This window comes from Psammomys obesus, unplaced genomic scaffold (genome assembly GCF_907164565.1).
Source record: "Psammomys obesus unplaced genomic scaffold, mPsaObe1.curated_primary_1811, whole genome shotgun sequence".
In the NCBI taxonomy this organism is placed as follows: domain Eukaryota; kingdom Metazoa; phylum Chordata; class Mammalia; order Rodentia; family Muridae; genus Psammomys; species Psammomys obesus.
Window position 1 is genome coordinate 222,511 of NW_026591497.1, and position 27,487 is coordinate 249,997.

At 41.7% G+C, this 27,487-nt stretch overlaps 1 protein-coding gene across 1 annotated transcript in view; it reads left to right on the forward strand.

The window, feature by feature from the left end:
• Positions 1-27,487, forward strand: part of Pi4ka (phosphatidylinositol 4-kinase alpha) — a 124,458-nt gene that overhangs the window by 15,951 nt on the left and 81,020 nt on the right. Inside the window, exons 2-9 of the mRNA XM_055610278.1 lie at positions 2,450-2,566; positions 4,171-4,264; positions 5,492-5,580; positions 8,403-8,475; positions 9,239-9,495; positions 12,464-12,530; positions 23,669-23,817; positions 26,803-26,868. Of these exons, the coding sequence (XP_055466253.1) occupies positions 2,450-2,566; positions 4,171-4,264; positions 5,492-5,580; positions 8,403-8,475; positions 9,239-9,495; positions 12,464-12,530; positions 23,669-23,817; positions 26,803-26,868 (912 nt within the window). The remainder of the gene's footprint in view (positions 1-2,449; positions 2,567-4,170; positions 4,265-5,491; positions 5,581-8,402; positions 8,476-9,238; positions 9,496-12,463; positions 12,531-23,668; positions 23,818-26,802; positions 26,869-27,487) is intronic.

Below are 27,487 nucleotides of genomic sequence, written 5' to 3' on the forward strand. Positions count from 1 at the left end.
TTCTTTCTTTCTTTCTTTCTTTCTTTCTTTCTTTCTTTCTTTCTTTCTTTCTTTCTTTCTTTCTTTCTTTCTATTTGATTTTTCAAGATTTTCTGTGTAGCCCAGGCTGGCCTCAAATTCAGAGATCCACCTGCGTCTGCCTCCTGAGTGATGGGATTAAAGGTGTGTGCCACCACTCTGCTTCCATATAACTTTTCCAAAGCTCTTCAGTGTTGTTCTCCCTCCTTCATACTCTTTCCCCTACCCTGCCTTCCCTACCTATCCTTTTTATTCCATTATTCCTTTTTCCCCTTTATACCACAGCCCGTGTTTATTCATTTCCTCTGTCTTTATGATTACTAGTTTACTGATTTCATATGAGAATTTTGATTTTTCACATGTATGTGTAAAATTTCAAAAGATAACATCAACAAATGAAAGAGAACATGGCAACGTTTGTATTTCTTGATCTGAGTTACTACAGAATGATTATTTCCAGCTCCATCCATTACCTGCAAATTTCATAATTTTCTTTCTTTCTTTTTTTTTTTTTTGAGACAGGGTTTTCCTATATAGCCTTGGCTGTCCTGAACTCACTTTGTAGACCAGACTGGCCTCAAACTCACAGAGCTCTGACTGCCTCTGCCTCTTTGAATGCTGGGACTAAAGGCTCAATTTCCTTTTTCTGAAGAGCTGAGTAATATCTAGGCTGTTTTAATTTCCTGGCTATTACACATATAGCAGCAATGAACATATACCTCTGTGGTAGGATATAGTATTCTTTGGGTGTGTGCTCAAAAGTGATATATCTAGATCTTTCGATAGACCTATTTTCTAGCTTTATGAAGAACCTCCACACTGGTGACCATAGTGGCTATATTATTTTGTTTTCTATCTCTGTGATGAACCATGACCAAAAGCAGCTTAGGAAGGAAAAGGTTTTTTTAGCTTACACTTCCATATCTCAGTCAAACATTGAAGGGAAAATACAGGAACAATGGAAGATGCTGCTTACTGATTAGCTCTCATTCAGCAACTTTTCCTATACCTGCCCTGGGTGGCACTGCCCACAGTGGGCTGGGCCCTCCCACATCAATCAGCAATCAAGAAAATGCTTCTCAGAATTGCCTACAAGCCATTCTCATATGGACATTTTCTCAGTTGAAGCTTTCTCTTCCCAGATGACTCCAGTTTTTGTCAAGCTGAAAAAAATTAGCTAGCACAGTGTCTGCACCACTTTGCTTTCCTCCTAGTAGTGAGTAAGTGCTCTCCTTTTCCCACATCCATACCAGAATTTGTTGTTATTTGGTTTTTAGATGTTAGCTGTTCTGGCTGGGCTGAGAGGAAATATCAAAGTAGTTTTAATTTGCTTTGTCTTGGTGGGTAAAGATGTTGAACATTTAAAGAAATTTTCTCAGCATCCGGCTGTGGCGCACACCTTTAATCCCAGCACTTTGGAGGCCGAGGCAAGCAGATCTCTGAGAGTTGGAGGCCAGCATGGTCTACAGAGAGAGTTCCAAGACAGCCAGGACTATCCAGAGAAACCTTGGCTCAAAAAACAAACAAACAAAAAAATTTTTTTTTTAAATTTTCTTAAACATTTGTGTTTCTTCTTTTGAGAACTTTCTTTAATTCCATTCCCCATTTTTTAATTGAGTAATTTGTGTTTTTAAAAACATTTATTTATTTGTTTGTTTGTTTATTATGTATACAGTATTCTGTCTGCATGTGTGCCTGAATGCCAGAAGAGGACACTAGGTATTATTATAGATGGTTGAGAGCCATCATGTGGTTGCTGGAAATTGAACTCAGGTCCTCTGAAAGAGCAGCCAGTGCTCTTAACCTTTGAGCTATCTCTCTAGCCTATAATTTGTTTTCCTCATGTTTAAATTTTTAGTTCTTTGCATATTTTATCCTAACCCTCCATCAGATGTATGCCAGTCTGTGATCTTTTATGTGAAGTGAACTAGTGACTTCCTGGTTGAGTGGTTATCCACAGGATGGATTTCTTCTGAGTGTGGCTTTCTCTTTTGCAAAGCTGTGTGTTTGATTGTCTGTTAGCCTATCTCTTTGTGTATGTGTGTGGGCCTGAGTGTGTGCATGTGTACCGTGTGCATGCAGTAACCCGAGGAGGTCAGAGAGGCTTCAGATATCCTGGAACTGGTGTTATAGGGAGTTCTGTGTGGGTGCTAGTAAACCAAACCTAGGTCTTCTGCAGGAGAAGTAAGTGCTCTTTACCACTACGCTATTTCTCCAGCCCTGTGTTTTGTTTTGTTAAAGACTTATTTTTATTTTTTTTAAGTTTCTGTACATGTGTAGGTATGTGCAGGTGCCTGCAAAAGCCTGAAGAGTTGGATTCCCCTGGAGCCAGAGTTCCAGGCATGCTCAGGGGTCTAGAAGAGCAGTACATGCTCTTAACTGCTGACACCTCTTCAGTACCTTGTGTTTTGTTTTAAATCTTATTTTCTAGGTCCAAAAGCTGCTTTGCATGTGCCCAGTAGATTTTCATGGGATATTCCAACTAGATGAAAGACGGAGAGATGCGGTGATTGCATTGGGCATTTTTCTCATCGAATCTGATCTTCAGGTAAGTCTTGCTAAGTTTATAATTCCCACAGTGTACAAGGGGTTATAATGAAAACCTACATTTTGTGTGTGTGTGTGTGTGTGTGTGTGTGTGTTTCAGTTTATTTACTTTGCATCTCAAGGGTGCCCCCACCCTCCTCTCCTCCCAGTCTTGTCCTCCCCTTTTTCCTCCTTCCCCTCTCCCTTTCTTCCCAGACAGGGGGAACCCCCCGCCCACCAACCCTCCCCAGCACATTAAGTCACATTAGTACTGAGGCCAGGCAAGGCAACACTGCCGGGGGCAGGGAGGGACCTACATTTGTATTGCATATATTTACCTAGTACTTACAGTGCATCCAAACCTAATCAAAGTGATGAGGTGATGAGTAAGACAGGGTAAACGAAAAGTGGCATTGACCTAGGAAACTTAATGTTTGTTTGTTTAGAGGCTCTCTCTACATAGCCTAGTGGTCCTAGTATTCACTATTATAGCTCAGGCTGCCTCAAACTCAGAGATCCGCCTGTCTCTACCTCCCAAGTACTGAGGTTTAAAGGTGTGTATCACCATGCCCAGCCAACTTACTGATTCTTTAAAATACACAATAAAGTGTTGTTTAAGTATTTTGAAATTTAGGGGTTTAGGGTAAAATTCTTTTGAGACATAATTGCATTATACACAGAAGAGCCTAGACTTCTCTGCAGGGGCCAGTGCAGTGTAGCCCTTTGGAGTTTTGTACTTATGATCCTAGATAGGTGTTCTAGCCACTACCTTTCATCATTTTCAGATTTTATTTTTGACTTATAAATCTGCATTTAATCCAAGCTTAGAATAATCACAGTCTCTAGTTCATTGGTTGTCAGACAGAGATGCTTGAAAGCTGGGTGCCAAGCTAAGGTGGTGGTTCACATATATAGTTCCAGTACTTGGGAACCAGAAGAAAGCAAGTCTCTGTTACTGTAAGCCCAGCCTAGCCTATCTATATTGTGTTCCAGGCTATCCAGGGCTACATAATGACACACTGTCAAAAAGGAAGGAAGGAAGGAAGGAGGGAAGGAAGGAAGGAAGGAAGGGAGGGAGGGAGGGAGGGAGGGAGGGAGGGAGGGAGGGAGGGAAAGAAGTAACTAGAAGGAAAACAATTTCTTTCATTGGGTTACCATAGCCATTAAAGTCTGACACTCAGCTTTCAAGGACCAAGAGGGGAACATAAAATGCACAATTTAACTCAAGTAGAGGAAAAAAAGACAAAAAATAAAAACAGCAAAAAGTGTCAAATCCAGAAGTTCGTGATTTCAGTGACCCTTTGGTTTCAAGAACCACCATCATGGATGGCTTTGTGAGATCTGTACCCCTGTCATTGAAGGCAGACTTAAGTATATGCTTGCAAGTATCTTCTGGAGAGACCTTTACAGGGGCTTGTCCCAGAGAAGCCTACGAGGCTGCACGTTACACAGGGCATGTTTGGCTGTGTGACATCTTCTGGACTGTGGTGTGTAGAAATAGAAAGGGTGCTGTGAGTGAACTTCTGGGTGAATCCCTGGAGAGGCTAAGATTATTAGATTTGGGTAGCTTAATCTATGTGGGAAAAACCTACTCGCCACATACTAAATATAATTTTTGTTTTTTAGCACAAAGATTGTATTGTTCCTTATCTTCTTCGACTTCTCAGAGGTCTTCCAAAAGTGTATTGGGTAGAAGAAAGCACAGCTCGGAAAGGCAGAGGTAATTTTGTACAATATTTATTCTGAATGCAAAAGAAAAGAAAACAAACAAACAAAATGTTGAAGTTAGACAGCTTTTGGCTGGTCTCACCAGGTGTGGAACAACTTTCCAGCCTATAGCAATGTGGCTGACCTTACTCACTGCTGTCCAGAACCCATGGGTAAAAGGAGACAGATGCTCAACCTTCAGCTTTCCATTGCACTCTTCTCAGAATGAGTAAATTCTTTTGAGATCTTCAGAAACTTCCATTCTTATATAACACGGGCTACAGTTGGGCCATCTGTATCTGTCCATCCCCAAGCCAACTATTTTGACACCAGAGCCAGTAGATTTGCTCATAGAGAAAGGTCAGTTCTCTGTGTTACAGTGCTGCTGTTCCAAGAGGGTGAAGTGGACTTGAGGACACAATCAAACTGTTCACTAGAATAGTTTAATCATTTTTGTTGCTGTTAAGCTTCAGTTAAATTTCTACTTTAAAAGATTATGCCTGGTGTGGCTTGAAGTAGAGACAAGAGAATCCTGTGGATGCTTCCAGGCCAGCTCAGCTGGAAAGTGTAGCACAAAACAAAGAAGACCTTAAATAAGTTAGAAGGTAAAGACCTACACCTGAGATTATCTTCTGACCTCCAAGTGAGTGCTTCAGACACATGCATCCTCACACACACACCACAGAACACAAGTGTTGCAGGTTATATTCCGTCATCATGAGTTCAGTCCCCAGCACTCACATGGTGGAAGGAAAGAACTGACCCTACAGTCTGCCCTCTGACTTCATCACACATGCTGTCACTCACTTATGTGTCACACCTCTCTCTCTCTCCCCCCCTTCTCTCTCTCACACACACATACACACAGTAAGTGTAATAAAAAAGAACCCTAAAAATTAATGCAAAAGTTTAGGATACATGGATAGAACTGAATGTCAGCAAACTGAACCCTTGCTGTCTTTTAGTTCTTTTTTTCTGTGTGTTTGTTTTCTGAGGTGGGGTCTCATGTATCCCAACCAGGCCTCAAATTCCTTCTATGGTGAGAATAACTTTGAACTTATGATTTTCCTATGCTTCCTATGTGTTGGGATCTGTAGGCTTGAGCTACCACATCTGCTTTCTTACCTATTATAAGCTGGTCCTTTGACAGGATGTGTGAGAAAAGAGCATACTGAATCAGGTGGCCAGTATGTCTGCTGGCTGGTTGTTGTTATCTCACTCATAACCTCATGTCTTTCAGGTAACCTGCCAATTGCAGAGAGCTTCAGCTTCTCCCTGGTGACCTTGCTATCTGATGTGGCTTTCAGGGACCCCTCACTTAGGGATGAGGTAAAAATTTGGAACTTGAAGTGCATTGATGTTAATTGAAAAGAGTTCTAGAATGATGAAAAGGGCTGTGAAGTTTGATTGGATTGTATTGGTTTTTATTTAGTGTTATTTGTATGTGCATATATATGCATTCTAATACACACATGTATACATATGCAGAGGCCAGGGACATTGGTTGTTTTCCTTTGTGCATTAAAATCCCTTATTTATTTATGTATATAGGTATGTATGTATGTATGTATGTATGCATGCATGCATTTATTTTTTCTAATGGTGGAGACTTTACTCAAGGCTTGTACTTTCTCAGCAAGCACTTTACCACTGAGCTGAATTCCAGACATTTCTACCATTTTCAAACAGGGTCTCTCACTGGACCTGAAGCTCACTATTTGAGCTAGGCTGGTCAGTCATCAAATTTAATGATGCACTTGTCTATACACTTGGAGTCTGGTGTTACAGACAGTGTACATTGCTCCCCAGCTTTTATATGGGCACTGGCAATTTCAACTCATATCTTATTGCTTTCACAGCCTGCACTTTTACCCGCTCTAGCATCTCCCCAGTTTCCTCCTCTTGATTGAAGTTCCCCGTAGAAGATAATTTCCATTTTGTGTGTGTGTGTGTGTGTGTGTGTGTGAGTGATACACATGTAATGTGTGAGTATATGTGTCATACTTATATATGGAGCCTAAGGTAGATGTTGGGAATCATCCTCCATACCTTTTTTTGTTTTGTTTTTTGTTTATTAAGATAGGGTTTTGTTTTGTTTTTCTCTGTGTGTGTGTGTTTGTGTGTAGCCCTGGAACTAGCTGTGTAGACCAGGTTCACCTCTAACTCACAGAGATCCACCTGGCTACTCTTCCACCATATTCATTCTCCCAGTCAAATTTAGAGGTCATAAGTATGGCTAGTCTTTCTAGCTATGTTGTCCTGGGGATTCAGTCCCTTGGCTTTTAGACCATAGTCCAACTAGTCCAACAGTAGCTCTCTACCAAAAGGTACAAGAATCCAGAGAAGTAGGTTCTAATACTAGTGAAGGAATGGACTTGTTAGCAATAGCAAGGGCAAGAAAGCAAAGAGAGCAAGCTTCCTTCTTTTATGTCATTAATATAGGCTGCCAGCAGCACATATGGCCCAGGTTAAAGGTGAAATCGTCCCATTTCAAAAGAGTTATTTAAGAATAATCTTTTGAGCTGGTGTGGTGTTATTTGTCTGTAGTCCCAGCACTCAGGGAGACAGAGTCAGGTGGATCTCTGTGAGTTCAAGGCCAGTCTGATCTACAAAGCGAGTCCAGAACAACCAAGGCTACACAGAGAAACCCTGTCTTGAAACTACCCCCCCCAAAAAAATGACTAATCCTTCACAAGTGTCCAGTCAGTTAGATTTTAGTTAATTCTAGGTGTAGTAAAGTTGACAACCAAGAATAGACATCACAGTGGTGTTCTTTTGTTTGCTTAAGACAGTGTCTCTCTAGATAGCTCTGGCTGGTCTCAAACTCACTATGTAGACTGGGCTGGCTTTGAACTCACAGATATCTTAACTGCCTCTGCCTCCCAGGTGCTGGGATTAAAGGTCTTAATAGTAAGGGCTTTTCTATGAATTAAGTTTGCCAAAATAGTGGGACCAACAATTAAATGGGTAAGATTGGGGAATCCAAAATCTGAAATGTTGAGTACTAATGTTGCTCCACAGTAAAAAATTCTATGTCTCATTGCATATAATAGGTTGCATCCAAATTGCAGGCTTATTTAAAACATTGAATAAAACTATGTCAGGCTGTGAGCATAAAATGTATAAAACACAAATGAATTAAATTGTGACAGGCTGTGTCTGTAAAGTATATAAAACATAGATAATTTTATTTTATGTGTATGAGTGTTTTACTTGTATCTATGTATGTGCACCACATATTCCTGCCTGGTGCCATTAGAGGAGAGAAGAGGATCTTGGATCACTTAGAAATAGGGTTACTTGCAGTTGTGAACTGCTATGTGGGTGATGAGAACTAAACCCAACTCCTCTGCAAGAGCAGAAAATGTTCTTAATTGCTGAACCATTTTTTATACCACCATCTTTAGTATTATTAATATTAGGAAAATAAAGGACTGTTGACTACTTTTGAACAAATCTTGTCACAATCTGTTTAATTCCTTTTTTCTCTGCCTGGGCTTTGCATCCCAGTTCAGTGAGCCACAAACAAAAAATTAAAAGTGCCAACTGCGTAAGTATGAGTTATATAGCTTAAGAACATGTAGAAAGAAAAAAAGTAAGACCAACACATGAGAAGAGACTTTAAATGTTTTATGTAGCCAAAAATGTCAAGTGTTTACAAAACAACAATAACAACCTAACTCATACAAAGAAGTGTAGACTCTGATGAATGTGGGATTGTTCTGGATGAGTTCCTGCATCCCTGGAATGTTTATATATGTATTCTGAGTCCTACACTTCCATGTAAGATGTAGAAAATTAGTCTGTTGTACGTATAGTGATAAGCAGATGACATAGTATCATGGAGAAATTATGATCATATGAAGTAAAATTGAAAAGAATTAAGCCCCTTTAGCCAGAAAAAGAGACGATTTGAGGACCTATCACCTGTTAGAGAAAATGAAAGAAGAATGGCCCAAGCTAGCTGGCACAAGCCCTGGGAAGACAGTGATGCTCCTGAGTCAGAAGGTTTTATTCCTGAGGTTAGCATTGTGGGGCCATGGACAGGCTTGGTCGAAATAATGTCTAAAGCTCCTTCGAATTTTGACTGTACTTTGAAATACTGATCCAGTTTTGGTAACAGGTTTGTTTTGTGTCCTTGACTGTTACAGATTTTAGAGGCACTTTTGCAGGTTTTGCATGTCCTTTTGAGAATGTGCCAGGCCTTGGAGATTCAAGAAAAAGGTATGAATATAAATCTTCAAGACTTTTATCTTAAAATTTTAAATTGCATTTATTGTTATTTGTGTCTGTGTATAGTGTGTGTGTGCACGCAAGCTCAAAGGTATGCACGTGTGTGGTAAAAGGAGAGCTAACTTTCAGGAGTCAGTTCTCTCCTTCTACCATAGGATCCAGACTCAGTATATCAGGTTTACAAGAGTAGGACTCTTACCCACTAAGACATGTGGCTGGCCTTCAAGGCTATTTTTTCTTTCTCCTTTCTCTTCCCTTGTTTTCTCTTTTCCGATGGGCAGAAACTGTTCTATTGGGTTATATTTGTTACGTGCTGGTCTACTGAGAGGCCACATGGGGTTGTGAGCACAGTTCTGTATACAAATGCCAGGTATCCTTGACCAATAACTTCACCTTTCTGAGTCTCAGTTTTGCCTAGTATAATAAGGGGGCAGTTTAGCTGACTTTCTTAGGTCATTTTTCCTGTAGTGTAATAGGAAATGAATAGGGCAATGAATATAATCTCAGGTGGTCACAGTAACTAAACATGACCCAGATATATTACTGATTTGGATGTGCGTGATTAGATCAAGATATCCCGAGGAAAGTAAATGTGATAAGAGGCACAATCTGACATTACTGGTAATGCCGACTGAAACATCATCAGTTAACTCTGTAACTGGGGGGGGTTATAAAATGTTAGCTAGGGGTACAAGTTGGTACAGTGTGGCTGTCGTAAGTTACTCCCACGTTATAACTCTTCTTGGCCTTCCAGAATACCTTTGCAAGTATGCAATCCCATGCCTGATTGGAATCTCAAGATCATTTGGACGTTACAGCAATTCAGAAGAATCTCTCCTCTCAAAGCTCTTTCCCAAAGTCCCTCATTCCCTGAGAATCCCAGAGGAGCTGGAAGGTGTCCGAAGGCGTTCCTTTAATGACTTCCGCTCCATCCTGCCCAGCAACCTGCTGACTGTCTGTCAGGAAGGCACACTGAAGAGGAAAACCAGCAGTGTGTCCAGCATTTCTCAGGTGGGGCTGGATTCCCAGGGGAGGGCTCAGGAAGGTGAACTTCAATAAGTGTTTATGCAAAGAAAATAACGCGTGTGTAGTTTGGGGTTCTCATTAGAATTCTCTTGTTATAATCAAAAGGCATTACTTTTTTCTGAATTTGAGACAGAGTTTCACTCTACAGCCCAGGCTAGAACTCACTATAATTCAGCTGGCCTACGACTTGTGGATTACAGATGTGAGATACCACATTTGCTTAAGATTGATCTCTTTTAAGATTTTTTTCTAACTGAGATAGAGGCTCACTCTGCAGACTAGGATAGCCTCAGGCTGATCCTCCTACCTCAGCCTCAGTGCTGACATTCAAAGGAAGCACCAGCACACCTGGCTTCTCAAAATTATTTATTTATCACTGTTGAATCAGAGATTAACCCCCTAGGGTTTTACACACGCAAACAAGTTGGTTTTGAGGGTCTTGTGCTACATTCACATTGGCCTCAGATCCACATTTCTGTCTCTGCCTCCTAAGTGCTAAGAACATGGGAGAATGCTGCCATACCTGTCTTCTTTTTAAGATTTGCCAGTGATATCATTGTGGAATGCTTTGTTGCCAAACTGTGTTCCTGGTGGTTTGTTTTTATTTTATTTTAATTGCCTTTTTTGGGGAGGCATGGGGGTGGGAGGGGGTTGTTTTTTGAGACATGTAGCCCAGGCTGGCCTCAAAGTGGCTATGGAGTTGAGAGTGAACTTGAACTTTATCTCCTGTTTCCATCATCCTAGTGCTGGAATTATATATGTGCACTTTATGCAGCACTAGGACTCTGTATAGTCAGGGCTCTCTAGAGGAACAGAACTGAGAAAATGAATCTATATACATATATAGAAAGGGCAGTTATTAGAGTGGCTTTCAGACTGTGGCCCAGGTATTCCAACAGTGGCTGTTTACCAACAAAAGGTCCAAGAATCCAGTAGTTTTTCAGTGTATAAGGTGGGATGTCTCAGCTTGGCTTCAATATATGCCAGAATTCTGAAGAAGTGGGTTCTAATTCCAGTGAAGGAATGGACCTGCCACTGAGAGTGAAAGTAAGCAATACTAAGAAAGCAAGTTTCTTCTTCCGTGTCCTTTATATAGGCTGCCTCTGGAAAGCGTGGCCCAGATTAAAGTTGGGTCTTCCTACCGCAAAAGATTTGTATTAAAAGTAGTCTTCCATTTCAAATGATTTAGTTGAGAAAAAGAAAACTCCCCCATGGATAGACCCAGCCTCCTCCCCCATGGATGGACCCAGCCTCTTGTGTTGTCGTTAATTCCAGATATAGTCAAGTTGACTACCAAGAATAGGCAGTCCTCTACCACGTGAGCTATATCACCATCCCCCCATGCTGTATTCTGAGATAGTTAGAAGTAAGAAGTGTGTAATTGAAAGGCTCCCAGCACCCACATTGCAGCTCACAACCATCTTTAACTCAAGTTCCAGGGCATTCAACACCCTCTTTTGGCCTGTGGGGCTACCAGGCACATGTATGGCACACAGATATACATGCAGAAAAAATACCCATACATATTAAGAAATGGAATAAAAATAAAATTTAAATTAAAATACTATGCAGTTGTTTTTTTTTTTTTTTGGGATGATGGCTGTTCTCTCAGTGCTTGCTTTGCAGGCACAAGAACCTGAACTCAGGCCTCAGAGCCCCCAAAAAATGTTGTTTGTGGCACACACTTGTGATCCTAGCACAGGTAATCCCTGTGCTGGCTGGCCGGCCAGTCTAGCTTAATTGGTAAACTTCAGGCCAGTGAAAGACCTTGACTCAAAGGAAATGGATGGCTTTCCAGCAGATAACACCCAAGGCTGGCCTTTAACCGCCACATGTACCCATATACACAAGTGTACTTTATGAAACATCCACATACATACACACCAGCAAAAAATATATAATTTGAGCTCAGAGAATGCTTACTGTTCTTGGCATATGACTTGGGTTCAGTTTCTAGCGCCATGTCAGGTGGCTCACACCAATCCCAGGGAGTATGACTGTCTCCTGTAGCTTCCAAAAGCTCTGCACACGTGATGCAACAAAACTTGACAGGTAGGCACCTACACATAGAAGTAATGAGCCAATGTTTTAAAAATTATCATCTCTTGAAAATAAAATAAAGAAGGGTATAATTGAACTATACTGCAGTCCCAGTATTCATCTAGCTGAAACAGGAGAATCATGAGTTTGAGATTGGGGTGCATGGCAGGATGCTATTTCATTTTTTAAGAAAGTATATATATCGGGCCTGGAGAAATGGCTCAACAGTTAAGAGCACTGGCTGCTCTTCCAGAGGACTCAGCTACAATTCCCAGCACCCACATCGTAGTACACAGATGTCTATAACTCTAGAGACATACATGCAGGTGAAACACCAGTGCACATGAAATACAAATAAATATGGAAAGAAAGAAAGAAGGACGCATATCACTTTGAGGAGTGAGGTACGGTTTCATACGTATAAGGCCCTTGGGCTCTATGGCTAGCACCACTCTCCTCAGATACCCCACATGCATGCATGTGTGCATGTGTTGCGTGTGTATACGTGTGTATGTCTCCTGGAAAAAAGATAACACAAAATATTAGGAAAAATTCAACTCTAGCTGCATGTGGGGCCGCACACCTGTAATCCCAGAACTCGGGAAGCAGAGAACAGCCTGGTCTGCATAGAAGTTTCAATCTGGCCATTGCTAGATAGCAAGGCTTTGCGCCCTCAAAAAGGTGGGAGGAAGATGCAGCTCAGCAAACGAATGCAAAGTATATAGTTAGACTAGTGATACAATAACAGAAAAAAAAAAATTAAAATGCTCCAAGAGCAAGATTACTTCAGCAAGGAGTAAGGCTTTGACACTGGACTTCAAACATGGACAGTGGGGTGGCAGAGATAGCCTCTGCTAAGGTAAGATACAGGGTCCCAGCAGCCTTTTCTGATATGTACATTGTGGTTTTTCAGATTAGCCCAGAACGTGGCATGCCCCCACCCAGCTCCCCAGGAGGATCTGCTTTTCACTACTTTGAAGGTAGGTTTTACCTCAGTATCGTAGTAATGATCTAATATGAGATAAGAGGTTCACAATGGTTTCTTGTGATGTTAAGGATGTTGGGACTGACCCTCTGTCATCATGCATTCAGAGTGGTGAACTTTTATTTCTGTTTTTCATTTAATTTTTCCCTACTCGTGTATGTGTGTGTGTTCTGTTGGCTCTGAAACCAAGATAACTTCTAGAAGAAAAACATTTAATTGCGGGCTTTCTTATGGTTTTAGGAAATTATTAGTCCACTATCATGGCAGGAACTATGACAGTAGGTGTGCAAACATGGCGCTGGAGCTGTAGTTAAGAGCTTACGTATTGGTCTGAATGCCAAGTGGCAGAGACGGAAATTGGGCCTAGCATAGATTTTTGAAACCTCGAAAGCCCATTCCCAGTACACACCACCTTGAACAAGTCTGCATGTCCGAATACTCCTTCCTGAACAGTCCTACAGCTGGAAGCCAAGCATTCAAATATAAGAGTCTATGGGTGCCCTTCTCATTTAAACTCTCTCATTTAAACACTCTCTCTTTTCTTTCTTTCTTTCTTTCTTTCTTTCTTTCTTTCTTTCTTTCTTTCTCTCTCTTTCTTTCTTCTTTCTGTCTTTCTGTTTGTCTGTCTTTCTTTCTGTCCTTCTTCTTTCCTTTCTCCTTCCTTCTTTCCTTCTTTCCTTCGTTTCCTTCCTTTCTTTCCTTCCTTCCTTTCCAGTTCCCCTGGAATTGGAGTTACAGACAGGTAAACTAAGGTCCTCTGCAGGAGTAGTACACATTCTCAACTGCTGAGACATCTCTCCAGCCCCAGAAAGTTTCTTGAGTTTAGTTTTAAAATAACTCTAGATAAAAGAAATGCTCAACGTCATTAGTCATCAGGGAAATGCAAAGCAAAACAACCCTGAGATTTTACCTTACACCCACCAGAATGGCTAAGATCAAAAACACAAGTGACAACACATGCTGGAGAGGTTGTGGAGAAAGGGGAACCCTCCTCCACTGCTGGTGGGAATGTAAACTTGTACAACCACTCTGGAAATCAATCTGGCGCTTTCTCAGACAATTAGGAATAGCGCTTCCTCATGATCCAGCTATACCACTTCTAGGCATATATCCAAAAGAGGCTCAAGTATACAATAAGGACATTTGCTCAACCATGTGTGTAGCAGCTTTATTTGTAATAGCCAGAAGCTGGAAACAACCCGGATTCCCCTCCACTGAGATATGGATACAGAAAGTATGGTACATCTACACAATGGAATACTGCTCAGCAATTAAAAAGAAGGAAATCATGAAATTTGCAGGTAAATAGTGGGAACTGAAAAAGATCATCCTGAGTGAGCTATCCTAGAAGCAGAAAGACACACACGGTATATACTCACTCATTTAGTCATATAATATAGAGTAAACCTACTAAAATCTGTACACCTAAAGAAACTAATCAAGAGGGAGGACTCTGGCTAAAATGCTCAATCCCCATCCAGAAAGGCAAAGAGGATGGACATCAGAAGGAGAAAATAGGGCACAAGTTAGGAGCCTGTCACAGAGGGCCTCTGAAAGTCTCTGCCCTGCAGACTATCAAAGCAGATGCTGAGACTTATGGCCAACCTTTGGGCAGAATGCAGGGAATCTTATGAAAGAAGTGGGAAATAGTAAAATCTGGAGAGGACAGGAGCTCCACAAGGAGAGCAACAGAACCAAAAAATCTGAGCACAGGGGTCTTCCCTGAGACTGATACTCCAACCAAGTAGCATGCATGGCGATAACCTAGAACCCCTGCACAGATGTAGCCCATGGCAGTTCAGTCTCCAAGTAGGTACCGTAGTAATGGGAACAGGGACTATCTCTGACATGAATTGATTGGCTTGCTCTTTGATCACCTCCTCCTCAGGGGGGAGCAGCCTTACCAGTCCACAGAGGAAGACAATGCAGCCACTCCTGGTGAGACCTAATAGACTAGGATCAGAAGGAAGGAAAAGAAGACCTCCCCTACCAGTGGACCTGGGGAGAGGCATGCATGGAGAAGGGAGAGGAAGGGAAGGATTAGGAGGGGAGGAGGGAGGGAGCTACAGGGGGATACAAAGTGAATAAAGTGTAATTAATAAAAAAATTAAAAAATATATCTCTAGAGAAAAATACAGAAAATAATTCCCCCCACCTCCAGATGCTACCCTTTGGATTTTAACTTGTAAAAGCTTGTTATCTCTGTTTCTAGTAGAAGGGCTAATGATAAGTGCTACCTTTTTTAAAAGGCCATTAAAAAATAGATATTTTTAAATGTGTGTTTTTTATGGTGGTGGGACCATGCCTGTAATCGCAGAACTTCAGACACTAAGGGAAGAAGATCATTTGTTGGGGGTCAGCCTGCACTACATGTCACTCCTGTCTCAAAACACAGTAACAAAAAAAGAATATAACAATGCTACTTTTTTTGTTGTTGTTTTAAAAATTAAATTGCCCTAATCTATAAAGAACTTAGGTTAAACAGCAACAATTCAAGCAATCCAATTAAAAAATGGGGTACAGAGCTAAACAGAATTTTCAATAGAGGAATATTGAAAGGCAGAGAAACACTTAAAAAAATGCTCAACATCCTTAGCTATCAGGGAAATGCAAATCAAAACGACCCTGAGATTTCACCTTACATCCATCAGAATGGCTAAGATCAAAACCCCAAGTGAGAACATATGCTGGAGAGGATAGGGAGAAAGGGGAACCCTCCTCCACTGCTGGTGGGAATGTAAACTTACACAACTACTCTGGAAATCAACCTGGTGCTTTCTCTGACAACTAGGAATAGTGCTACCTCAAAATCCAGCTATATCACTCTTAGACATATATCCAAAAGGTGCTCAAGTATAGAACAAGGACATTTGCTCAACCATGTTCATTGCAGCTTTATTTTTAATAGCCAGAATCTGGAAACAACCCGGATGTCCCTCAGTTGAGGAATGGATACAAAAATTGTGGTACCTTTACACAATGGAATACTACTCAGCAATTAAAAACAAGGAAATCATGAAATTTGCAGGCAAATGCTGGGAACTAGAGAAGATCATCCTGAGTGAGCTATCCCAGAAGCAGAAAGACACACATGGTATATACTCACTTATAAGTGGATGTTAGACATGTAATATAGAATAATCATACTATTATCTGTACACCTAAAGAAGCTAATCAAAAAGGAGGACCCTGGGTAAGATGTTCAATCTTCATTGAGAAAGGCAAACGGAATGGACTTTGGAAGAGGAAGAAAACAGGGAACAGGACAGGAGCCTGCCACAGAGGGCCTCTGAAAGATTCTACCCAGCAGGATATCAAAGCAGATGCTGAGACTCATAGCCAAACTTTGGGCAGAGTGCAAGGAATCTTATGAAAGGAGGAGGAGATAAAAAGATTTGGAGGAGACAGGAGCTCCACAAGGAGAGAAAAAAAAAAAAAGATCTGGGCACTGGGGTCTTTTCTGAGACTGATACTCCAACCAAGGACCATGCATGGAGATAACCTAGAACCCCTGCACAGATGTAGCCTGTGGCAGCTCAGTGTTCAAGTGGGTTCCCTAGTAATGGGAACAGGGACTGTCTCTGACATGAACTCTGTGGCCTGCTCTTTGATCATCTCCCCCTGAGGGGATGCAGCCTTACCACACCACAGAAGACAATGCAGCCAGTCCTGATGAGACCTGATAGACTAGAATCAGATGGAAGGGGAGGAGGACCTCCCATATCAGCGGACTGGAGGAGGGGCATAGGAGAAGAAGAGGGAGGGAAGGTGGGATACAAAGTGAATAAATTGTAAGTAATAAAAAAAAAAATACCTTAATTTAAAAAACCAAAAAATTTAATTTAATTAATGCAGTAAGTAAAATTTTATGTAGTAATGAGGTAATACAATGTTTTGGTACTTGTATATATTACATAACATGTAATTCAGGTCAAAAATATCTGTATCTTCAACCATTTTTCCTGGCTTGTACACTTTCAAACATGTAAGATGTTACAGTTATCTACCCTCACCCCACTTCGTACCAGCACACCAGAACTTCATCCCAATCCTCTGTAACTTAGAACCTTTTTAAATTTTTTTAAATTTTTTTATATTAATTATAGTTTATTCACTTTGTATCCCAGCTGTAGTGCCCTTCCTCATTCCCTCCCAACCCTGCCCTCAATGCTACATTTTTTTTGAAGCTTTGTACTTGCCAAATGCTTTTTCATAGTTTACTGATGTTGAATCTTGTGACTGTGCTGTATTTTGGGCATGTTAAATTACCTTTCCTGCGGTTGTGGAGACAGCCCAGCAGGTAAAGCACTTGCCCTATAAGTTTGAGGCCCAGTGTTCAGATCCCCAGAGCCATATAAATGCCATATGAATGTGGTTGTCACCTGTAATCCCTAGGCACTGGAGGCAGAGATAAGGAATTCCCCCAGAAATAAGCTGACTAGCCAGTCTAGGTGACATGAGTTCATATATATATATATACACACACACACACACACACTAAAAATAAAAATAAAAAAAATCTTATCTTCATCTGCTCCTTGAGGAAAGTTAGATCCAGATTAAGTCATAAGAGGTCAGGAAACAATTTCACAGCTCCATTCTGTAGCTCCTCCATTTTTGAATGAAGTGAATCTTCCCTCCCCCCTTTTTATTTGTGTGTGTTTGGGGAGAGAATATGCTGGGAGTTGTGTTTTGGGGTGCAGTCTCTCTTGTTCCTGCTGCTAATAGCATACTCCAGGTTAGGTTGGAATGTTCAGGCTTATTCCATTGTCTTTACTTCCTACTTTGTAGTAGGAATGCTGAGGTTATAGATGTGTGCCACAGTATCTGGTTTCTTGTTTGTGTTCTGAGGAATTAAACTCAGTCAGGTTTGTGTGGTAAGCAATTTTATACATTTCCTTGACCTTGATGAAAATTTCTTTTTAGTTGTTTGTTTTGGTTTCTTTGAGACAGGATTTCTGTATGTAGCTCTGACTGTTCTATAGACTGTACTGGCCTCCAACCCAGAGATCCACTTGCCTCTTTCCCAAGTGCTAAGATTAAAGGTGTGTTCAACCACATCCATCTTTTCGTTTTTAAGTGTGTGTGTCAGTGTGTGTGTGTGTGTGTGTGTGTGTGTGTGTGTGTGTGTGTGTGTACATGCCATTGTGTGTGCCATAGCACACATATGGAGATCAGAGGTCAAACTTGGGATGTTGGTTGTCTTCTTCCATCATGGGATACAGGGATCACACTTGAATTATCAGGCTTGGATATTTATCCACTAAGTCATGTTGCTAAAAGTGACGTGAATTTCTTAAAAAGCATATATTTCAAGGCTATTCTGAGGGAAGGGAATTTTGAAAAGGAAGAGAGTAGTTAGTTACCTACTATTATGGGCACCTTTGTGTGTAGTACCTCCTGTGTGTAAGATACTGTATGTAACAATTGATGTGTGTGTGCACCTAGCTCAAAGACTCAGTTACCCCAGAAAACTATCTTCTAGGCCTGGAGCACCCTTCTCACTTGTGAACACCCTTGATTTGGCAGGAGGAGCTCCTCTTGGTGACTGTTACCCTTTAAACATATCTACTGGGTGGTTGAATGGGAAGACACCCAAATTATGCTGTCTGAATGAGCCATGTGTATTCCTCAGCAGACCTGCACTGTCTCTGCGCTAGCAAACTCCGTAGCAGAGGGTGGGTGCGCGTGATATATGCAGTGCCTCACTGTAAGGGACGAAGTAGCATGCACTGCTTCCTGAATGCTTCCTCACATGCCCCCATTTCACTGTGGAATGTTTAAAGTCCCATCTCTGGCATTCTTTATACAGCACCAAATACATTTCTAATTTATTTTGTGATACCGGCTCTGAGCCATTGCCTGTGAGTGTAAATCAGGTGTTCTGTCACTGAACTGTAGCCCCACATTTTTTACATAATTATTTTGCTTGGCATGAACACACATCTGTAATCCCAACACTCAGTTGCAGAAGCAAAAGAACTCTAATTCAGGTCTAACCTGCACTACAAAGTGTACCTTCCCCTCACAAAACAACAGATAATTATTTTTTTAAAAGCACAGTTTGCAGTGATAGCTCTCAATGATAATTCCAATTATTTTATAACCCAAGACAGAGTCTTGCTAGGTAGAACAGGCTGGTCTTGAATGTGTAGCTATGCTGCTACCTTTGCCTCCCAAATTCTGGGATCACCAGCATGTACCACCATGCCCTGGAAATATGTAAGTCCCAGTTCATAGGTCCTTGGTTTCTGTTGTTCCTGGCTTCGCCTCCATCTGTGACCACCGTACACCAGCTCATTCATAGAGCTCTTTTCTTTTATCTCATGGTGTCTGCCTGACAAGTATCAGCCGATAGATCACAGCATCTTCACCCTCCCTCTGCTCCTTTAAGCTACTGTTCTCCCGTCTTTCTTCACTTGTCTCCAAGTTCTTGTTAGCACTCCAGTGTTCTCAGTCTAAGTTCCGTTTCAGATCCTCCTCTGTTGCTGGTGGCGCCCCCTCTAGAGCCACAGTGTGCCACCAGTGTCCTAGCACTCGATTTTGTCTAAGCTCCATCCTGCTTCTGTGCTCTTGTGTTGCAGAAGTCACACAGGCTACTCGGTTCTTCGTAGACTGATGCTGTCTGCAAGTGCTCATTTTATCCATTTATTTTTGTGGTATTAGGGATTGAGCCCTCATGCTCTATCACTGAGCTACTTTCCAGGCCCTTTGTTTATTATGAGATGTGGTTTTATAGTGTTGCCCATGCTGGAACTTGCAATCTTTCTGTTTTACCCTCCCACAGTGTCTGTCTGTCATTGTTTACTATGACAATATTAGACTTACTTATTTTCTAATGATAGTTTTCTGCTAAAATGTCTTGATAATGAGTTTTTAGGGGCTAGAGGTGTGGCCCAGTGGTTAAGAGCACATATTGCTCTGTCCAGGGACCTGAGTTCAATTCCTAGTATTCACATCAGGTTGCTTACAACTGCCTATAACTCCAGCTCCAGGGGGATCAGACACCTGGGACCTCCGTGGGCACTTGAGTTCATGTGCATATACCCCCCATGCATATAATTGAAATAATAAAATTATTATTTTATACTTTTATTATTAATAAAATGACTTTTTGATCTATCATTTGCTTTGGGGTCCATATTTATTCTTGTGTGACTTTTTCATCTGCCTTAGTCACTGCTCTGTTGCTGTGAAGAAACACCATGACTAAGCAACTTATGAAAGAAAGCATTTAGGAGGTAGAGAGGGGGCTCAGTGATTAGAACACTTGTTGCTCTTGCAGAGGACCTGAGTTCAATTCTCAGAACCCACATGGTAGCTCACAGCCATTGATAACACCAGTTTCAGGGGATCCAGCAGGCACATGTGTGTATATGTGCATGCTTATACACATTCAATTCTCAGAACCCACATGGTAGCTCACAGCCATTGATAACACCAGTTTCAGGGGATCCAGCAGGCACATGTGTGTATATGTGCATGCTTACAAAACATCCATATACATAAAATAAAACAAATCTTAAAAATAATTAATTTTAAAAAAGAAAGAAAGAAAGCTGGGCATGGTAGCACATGCCTTTATTCCCAGCACTCATGGAGGTAGAGGCAGGTGGATCACTATGAGTTTGAAGCCAGCCTGGTCTACAGTGAAAGTCCAGGACAGCCAAGGCTACACAAAATCCCTATCTCACAAAACAAAAAAGAAGAAGAAGAAGAGGAAAGAAAGCATATAATTGAGGGCTTGCTTACAGTTTCAGAGGTGAGTTTATGACCGTCATGTCAGGAAGCTGGCAGAAGGCAGAGAGAAAAAGAGAGAAGACCTGGTTGAGCTTTTGAAACCTCAAAGCCAACCCTCAGAGATACACTTCCTTCAACAAGGATATACTTCCTAATCCTTCCCAAACAGTTCTACTAACTGGGAACCAAGCATTTAAATATATGAGCCTGTGGGGGCCCTTCTTTTTCAAAATACCACAGCTCCTAGCTGGAGCCGTTCTGAAAGCCCAAAATAGGACTCATTCAAGTTTATCTTGATGAGTAAAATGACTTTATTTATGTATTAGTTCTGGAATAGCAGCAACAAAATACAGCTGCATTTTTCTATCCCCTCTAAGTTCCTGTCTTTAAATGTCTGTAAATTCACAACCAAACTGATACAAATAAGAGTTCAGACCACCAAAGAGCTGATTGCAATGCAAATGCAGTAGGATCTTTTTATGACAAACTCCAACTTGGCCCTATACCCTCACTGATGCAGCAGTTGAGTGTAGAGCCTCGAGCTCAGGGGGAGGAGGCTTTTTATTTAGGGTTACAGCGAGGTAAATTGGGAAATTCCAGCTAGGCAGTTTGATGACTGATTGACATTTAGCAAATATTGGGTATCTGGAGGAAATTGTTTGCTTGCAGGACAAACCGTCATTGTTTTACTCATCCTATGGTAAAGAGCACCTGGGTAAATTTTAGATCTTCAATGAGTAGCCAGTGCTAGGGGCGCGGGTTAAATATTACTGGGTTTTCTTCAGGCTACAGAAGGGGCAAGAGCCAGGAGGCCCTCCAGGTCCTGGAGCCTCTTGGTGTGAAAACACTTCTGGAAACAGAGACTCAAGTCAAGGTCCTGGAGAAGTGAGCATTTCCCGCTGGACGCTGCTTCCCACAGGAGTGACTGGGAGCAGAGGCCACTGGACCCATCTGTGGACATTAACATTTCCCGGGACATTACCATTTTCCTTGGCCACCTGGGCCTATTTATTTATTATTTATTTAGCAGAGCTGCGGACCCTGGGCACACTAGGCAAGTGCTGTACCACTGACCAGTATTCCTAAATCTTCAGCAGGCTCTCTTGCCTCAGGGCTCCTCCCAGGCAGCCCTGGCTCTGAGAAGCCTAATTGGTGGCCCTGCACATTGCAAGCAGGCCCGAGGTTGGGGTGGGAGGTTGGGGCTGCAAAAAAAAAAAAAAAAGAGTTCAGAACACTACCTTATATTGAAATAATAGAAATTACTCAAAACAAGGCATGCCTAAGTCATATTCTAGGAGAGTTATGTTTTTTAAGTGACTCCATTCCTCCCATCAGTGATTGTGCCAATGTCCTGGCAAGTGCTATCTGACTGTGGGAGGATGGTTTTTCCCTACTGTCTGGCACATGGAACAACTAGTGACCCTGGCTGTGATCTAGGGTTAATTCACCATGTGTATTATTAGTCTATATCAACTGGTGGAAGCTGTAAACTTGATTTTGAAACTTTTCTTGCATTTTTTTCTTTGTTGACTTTAAAATTTTTTTTCACAATTATTTTAGGATTTCATTCTGTATTTCAGGATGGGTTGGAATTTACTGTGTAGATTAGGCTAGCCTCAAATTTGCAGCCTCCCTCCTACCTCTGCCTTTGAAGTACTGGGATTGTAGGCAGGTGCCACCACAATTTCAGTGTATCTTGAAAGTTTTTCTGCAGTTTTGGTTTGGTTTGGTTTGGATTTTTTTGTGGCAAAATACATACAATAAAAAATAGCATGAAAATTTCCATGTATCTTGTATGTTGCCCAGGCTGGCTCAGAGAGTGCTATACAATCCTAAATTGCCTCAGCTGGCTGGCCTCAAACTTTTAATACTTCTGCCTTAGCCTCCTCCCTGCTGGGATCAAAGGCCTGTGTCACCACACGACTTGCAGCTTATATCTTAACCATTTTTGAATGACAGTTGAGTGGTGTTAAAAATGTTCTTTTGTTTGTTTGGTTTTGGTTTTATTTTTTGAGACAGGATTTCTCTGTGTAGCCTTGGCTGTCCTAGACTCAGTTTGTAGACCAGGTTGGCCTGGAACTCACAGAGATCTGCCTGCCTCAGCCTCCCCCAGTGTTGGGACTAAAGGAGTGTGCCACCGTGCCCCGCTGTTAAATATGTTCTTAATATTGAGCATGATGGGCATGGTAGCACATGATTGTAGTCCCCGCACAAAGGAGGCAGAGGCAGACAGATCACTGTGAGTTTGAGGCTAGCCTTGTCTACAAAGTGAGCTCATGACAGCCAGGGCTACACAGAAACCCTGTCGCAAAACACACACACACACACACACACACACACACACACACACACAAAACAACCAAAAAACCCATCCCCACACATACAATTAAACAAAACAAACAACAACAACAACAACAAAAATACTGTTCACCATCACCACCATCCTTTCCCAGGACTCTTTTATCTTATAAAACTGGAAACTCTGAACCTATTAAACTATAAGGTCCCATTTCCTCCTATACCAAGTTCTTGGCAACCCATTTTTCTGTCTTTGATATGGGGTCCCTAAGAGTTCTGTAGACTCGAGCCCATGCAGGACTTGCCTTTTTGTGGATGGCTTACTTAATTGTTCCAATTTTGCAACTTATAATGTGTGCTTTTATTCTAATTTTGGCAGTAAAACATCTTTGGGAACCCTGTGAACCTTACACTTTATCTCTCAGCTTTAAAAAGGAGTAATTCTACCTGTTCCTCATCTCATCCCACATTTAAATTTTTATTGTCTGGGCTGAAAAAAAAAAATCTGAGCTTTTGATCAGAGACACTTTGCCCCTCAAGGATTGATGATCCAGCCTTTAATTCTCAATTTCAGAACAGGGAGAGGAACTAGAAGGATATCTCAGTGGTTAAGAGCAAAGGCTGCTCTCTCAGAGGACCTGAGTTCAGTTGTCACCATCCACACTGGTTAGCTCACAACCACCGTTGACATCAGCTTTCTTCTGGCCTCCGTGGGCAAATGCATGGGGAAACAAATGCAGATCTTAAGTAAAAGTACAAGGAGAGCTCTTAATGTTCCTGATTCGCCCAGATGTGATCAAGCTTTCCTCCACCATAGTCTGCACTGCCCTGCCCTTCCTCTCTGTAATGGATTGTACCCTCAACATATGAGCCAGAATAATCCCTCCTCCCTTGAAAACTAGGAGGGCTATGGAAGCCCTGTAATCTCAATACTGGACGACTAAAGGAAGAGAATAGCTGTGAGTTCAGAGACACCTGGGATGAAGAGGAATTGTAGTATCAACAAAACCAAAATATATATACCTACATTGGTTTTCGGGAATTATCAGAATCAGTTACATCTCTCTATATTTTATTTTGTTTTTCTCCTGACAGCCTCTTGCCTGCCTGATGGGACTACCTTAGAGCCTGAGTACTACTTCTCCACCATCAGCTCCAGTTTTTCTGTTTCTCCCCTGTTCAATGGCATCACCTATAAGGAGTTTAATATTCCTCTGGAAATGCTTCGGGAACTCTTAAACTTGGTAAGCAAGACCAAAGGACATAGACCAAAGGAAAACCAGTCCTTGGAAGACTTGTTGCTGTTATTGTTGCTTGTTTGTTTTTTTCAGAGCTGGTAGCCCTGGCTGGCCCTGAATTTCCAATCTTCCTGCCTGTGCCTCCCAAATGCTCAGATGGCACATATTACTATGCCCAGTTAGTTAACATTATGGCAATGGGGATTGAATCTAGGGCCTACGTATCATTGAGCTATATACCTAGACTTAAAAAAACAGAACAAACAACAAAACCATACTTTAACTTTGAAGCAGTCTTAGCCATTTTACCCAGACAGGCCTCATACTTCAGTTCTTCCTGTTTCAGCCTCCCAAGAGCTATGATTACAGATTTGTGCTTCAGGCCCAGCAGAAGCCTTTAATTTCTTCTCCCCCTCTTCTTCCTCCTCCTCCTCCTCATCCTTCTCCTCCTCCATCTCTTCTTTTTCTACTTCCTCTTCCTCTTTGTCCTTTTTTTTCTTTCAACAAGAAAATCTTAGAATACATATTAAATACCTCTGATCCAAAATACTTGGATCCAAAATACCAGAAATATTTAGTATTTGGGGTCATTTACAGATTTTTTAATTTTATGTATACATAATGAGATATCTTAGTATGAGACCCAACTCTAAATGTGAAATTCTTTTGTTCTTAATATCTATGCTTCTTACACATATAGAAGGTTATTTTATCGTTTTCTTTTCTTTTATTTGAAACAGTCTTGCTCTGTTGCCCAAACTAAATTCAAACTTCTGAACTTAAGAGATCCTCACATCATGGCTGTTGGAGTGTCTGGGACCACAGACACTATTATACCTGCTTTTATGCCTTGCTTATACAATGCCTTGAATAATGTCAGATGTGGAATTTTCCACTTGGAGCAACATATTGATATAAAATTAGTTTGAATTTGGGATTTCAGATTTTTGTCTTAGGGTACCCAGCCTGTACCATTATTTCCAGGTACAATAGACTTAATGAACTGGCAAATTGAAGGAAAGAAAGTAAAATTCCCTCCCTAGGGAAGTTGTAAAGCAGTGTCTACCGCTCCGTCTCGGGTCTCAAGGAGAGACAGATGAAATTCTGGCAAGTTCACTCTGGGAAACCAATGAATGTATTGGGTGTCCCTACAGAACCTAGGTGAGGAGTTAGGGTTTACACACAGGGGCAGTCCTCCCCCAACTCATCACACCTGGAAAGCCTTACCCAATACCAATGAGGGCTCCCTGCCCCCCAGTCTTTCCCAGTCTCTACTTCCATTGGCCATGTACAGCACTGCCAGGTGGTAGGAGCAGCAAGCACCCTGTAGAGAATCCGTGCTCTACTCAAAGCCTGGGGGGGCTGACTATGAGCCATTGGCAGGTTCATCTGGGATGGTCTGTTTTGGGAGGGGCACAGCTGAACTCCACATGATGATGGTTGCTTGGCTTTGAGCACATTCACTACAGACATGTTCTGTAGTATTCTTTATTTAATTCTCACACTAAATATGTGGAGAGGCATCCTATATTTCCATTCTGAAGAGACACATGTCAAGTACATCAAGCAGGGCAGGGCAGGGCAGGGCAGGGCAGGATCAGTCCAAGCTCTCAGATGCCACATAAAACAGCACTGTTCTTGTGTATTTGATTTACTCTAAGGAGTTGCTATGCCAACTTGACTTTTTTGGGGTAGCCATAGAAGGCTTCGGTGCTGTTCTTTGCATCCTGAATAGGTGGGTCTTTGGCAGAAAGATTGCAGTGAGGCCAGCTGGGGCTATAGAGTGAGTCTGTGTGTCAAAAACTAAAGTGAGCTCGGATGTGACAGTGCACACCTTTAATCCCAGCACTGGGGAGATAGAGGTAGGAGAATTTCAGTAAGTCTATGTAGTGGAATCCTATTTCCAAGAAAACAAACAAACAAAGAAATCCAAGCAGAGAGAGAGAGACTTGGTGTCATAGCACATACATGTACACACACCCAGCTAATGAAGAGGATGTATAACCTGTGCTCAAGCTGGACTGTGGAGAAGAACCAGTGAGTCACTGTGCCAGGTCATTAGGAGCCACCAGTGCTAGAGTCCTAGGTGTTTAGGGCAGGGTTATGTTGCAGGACCTCTCACAGCTGTGCTTGATAACTGAGCAGTGCTGGAGCCTGCACATTCTGCCGTCTTGAAAATAGAAATCTAACATTGGCAACTTGCAGCAAGTTGCTCAATCACTTCCTTTATTTTTATTGTCATTTTCAGGGTAAGGAAAGCCTCAGATGATCTGAGAATATTAAGGGCATTTTGTGCATCTGGCTTGATCATTGTTCTGTTGATATGTTGTTGAGCTACTTTCCATTACATTTAGCACTACAAATTTATTGGGTTCGTTTAGTTTTTCTTTTAAAATTTTTTAAAGATTATTTATTTATTATGTATACAGTGTTCTGCTTGCATGTTCACCTGCACACCAGAAGAGGGTACCAGATCTCATTATAGATGGTTGTGAGCCACCATGTGATTGCTGGGAATTGGACTCAGGACCTCTGGAAGAACAACCAGTGCTTTTAACTTCTGAGCCATCTCTCCAGCCCTCTTAATTTTTTTTTAAAGATTTATTTACTTTATGTGTGTGAATGTTTTATATGTATGTCACCAAGTGCTTGTCTGGTGCCCATGGAAGTCAGAAGGCAGAATCAGATCCCCTCAAACTAGTTATAGGCAGTTGTGAGCCACCACAATTGGTGCTAGGAACCAAACCTGGATCCTCTGCAAAAGCCAACAAATGCTCTTAACCACTGAACCATCTCCCCAGCTCTTGGCTTTTTCCTTTTTAAACATTTTGAGGATTGAACCCAGCATCTTGGGCATGGTAAGCATGTTCCTTACCACTGAGCCCACCCCGGCCTAACAAGGTTTTACCTATCAATATCCCTGTCATTGGGTAGAAGAAGCTAGCTTCCTGTCTCTCTATGTAACTTCTTCATGTGACTGGTCTCTAACAGGTGAAGAAGATTGTTGAGGAGCCTGTTCTCAGATCCTTAGATGCAGCTGTAACCAGCGTGATGGAGGTAGGTACCTTCTGTGGACATTACGATGAAATTAGTCTGACTTATGTCTGCAAAGAGAAAGCAGGAATTGTTCATAGGAGGGTTGGCATGAAGGATAGCTTGCAGTGAGTGATCAACTTATTTTAACCTTAGTCCCAACATACCTATGACCTGCTGCTTGCCTATGCCTGTCTCTTTTAATCACATCACCACACAGTACCTTTAACTGGTAGTGAATGTCTTCATTTCACAATTGGAAGGTTCATAAGGGTTGACTAATGTGCTCATGTCACACACTTAGGAAGGTTAGAGTCAGCCTGAGACTTTCTGGATTTTATCTTCCTTGCCTCTTTGATGCTTCCAAAGGCTGCTTCTTTAGGCTGCAGAGTGTACTTACAGGGATGTGCAAGCCATGATTTCTGCGTGTATTTGGTACATATTGGAGGACTTTTTAAAAAATGTATTTGGAGCCAAGGCTCACAGATCTAATGATAGAATCATTACCTCTGGATTCTGGGCAGTTTCAGAATCTCAGTGGACATGAATCAGTGTGAGAATTCAAGTTGATTATTGCGCGCTCTCTCTCGCTGTGTGTGTGTGTGTGTGTGTGTGTGTGTGTGTGTGTGTGTGTGTGTGTGTG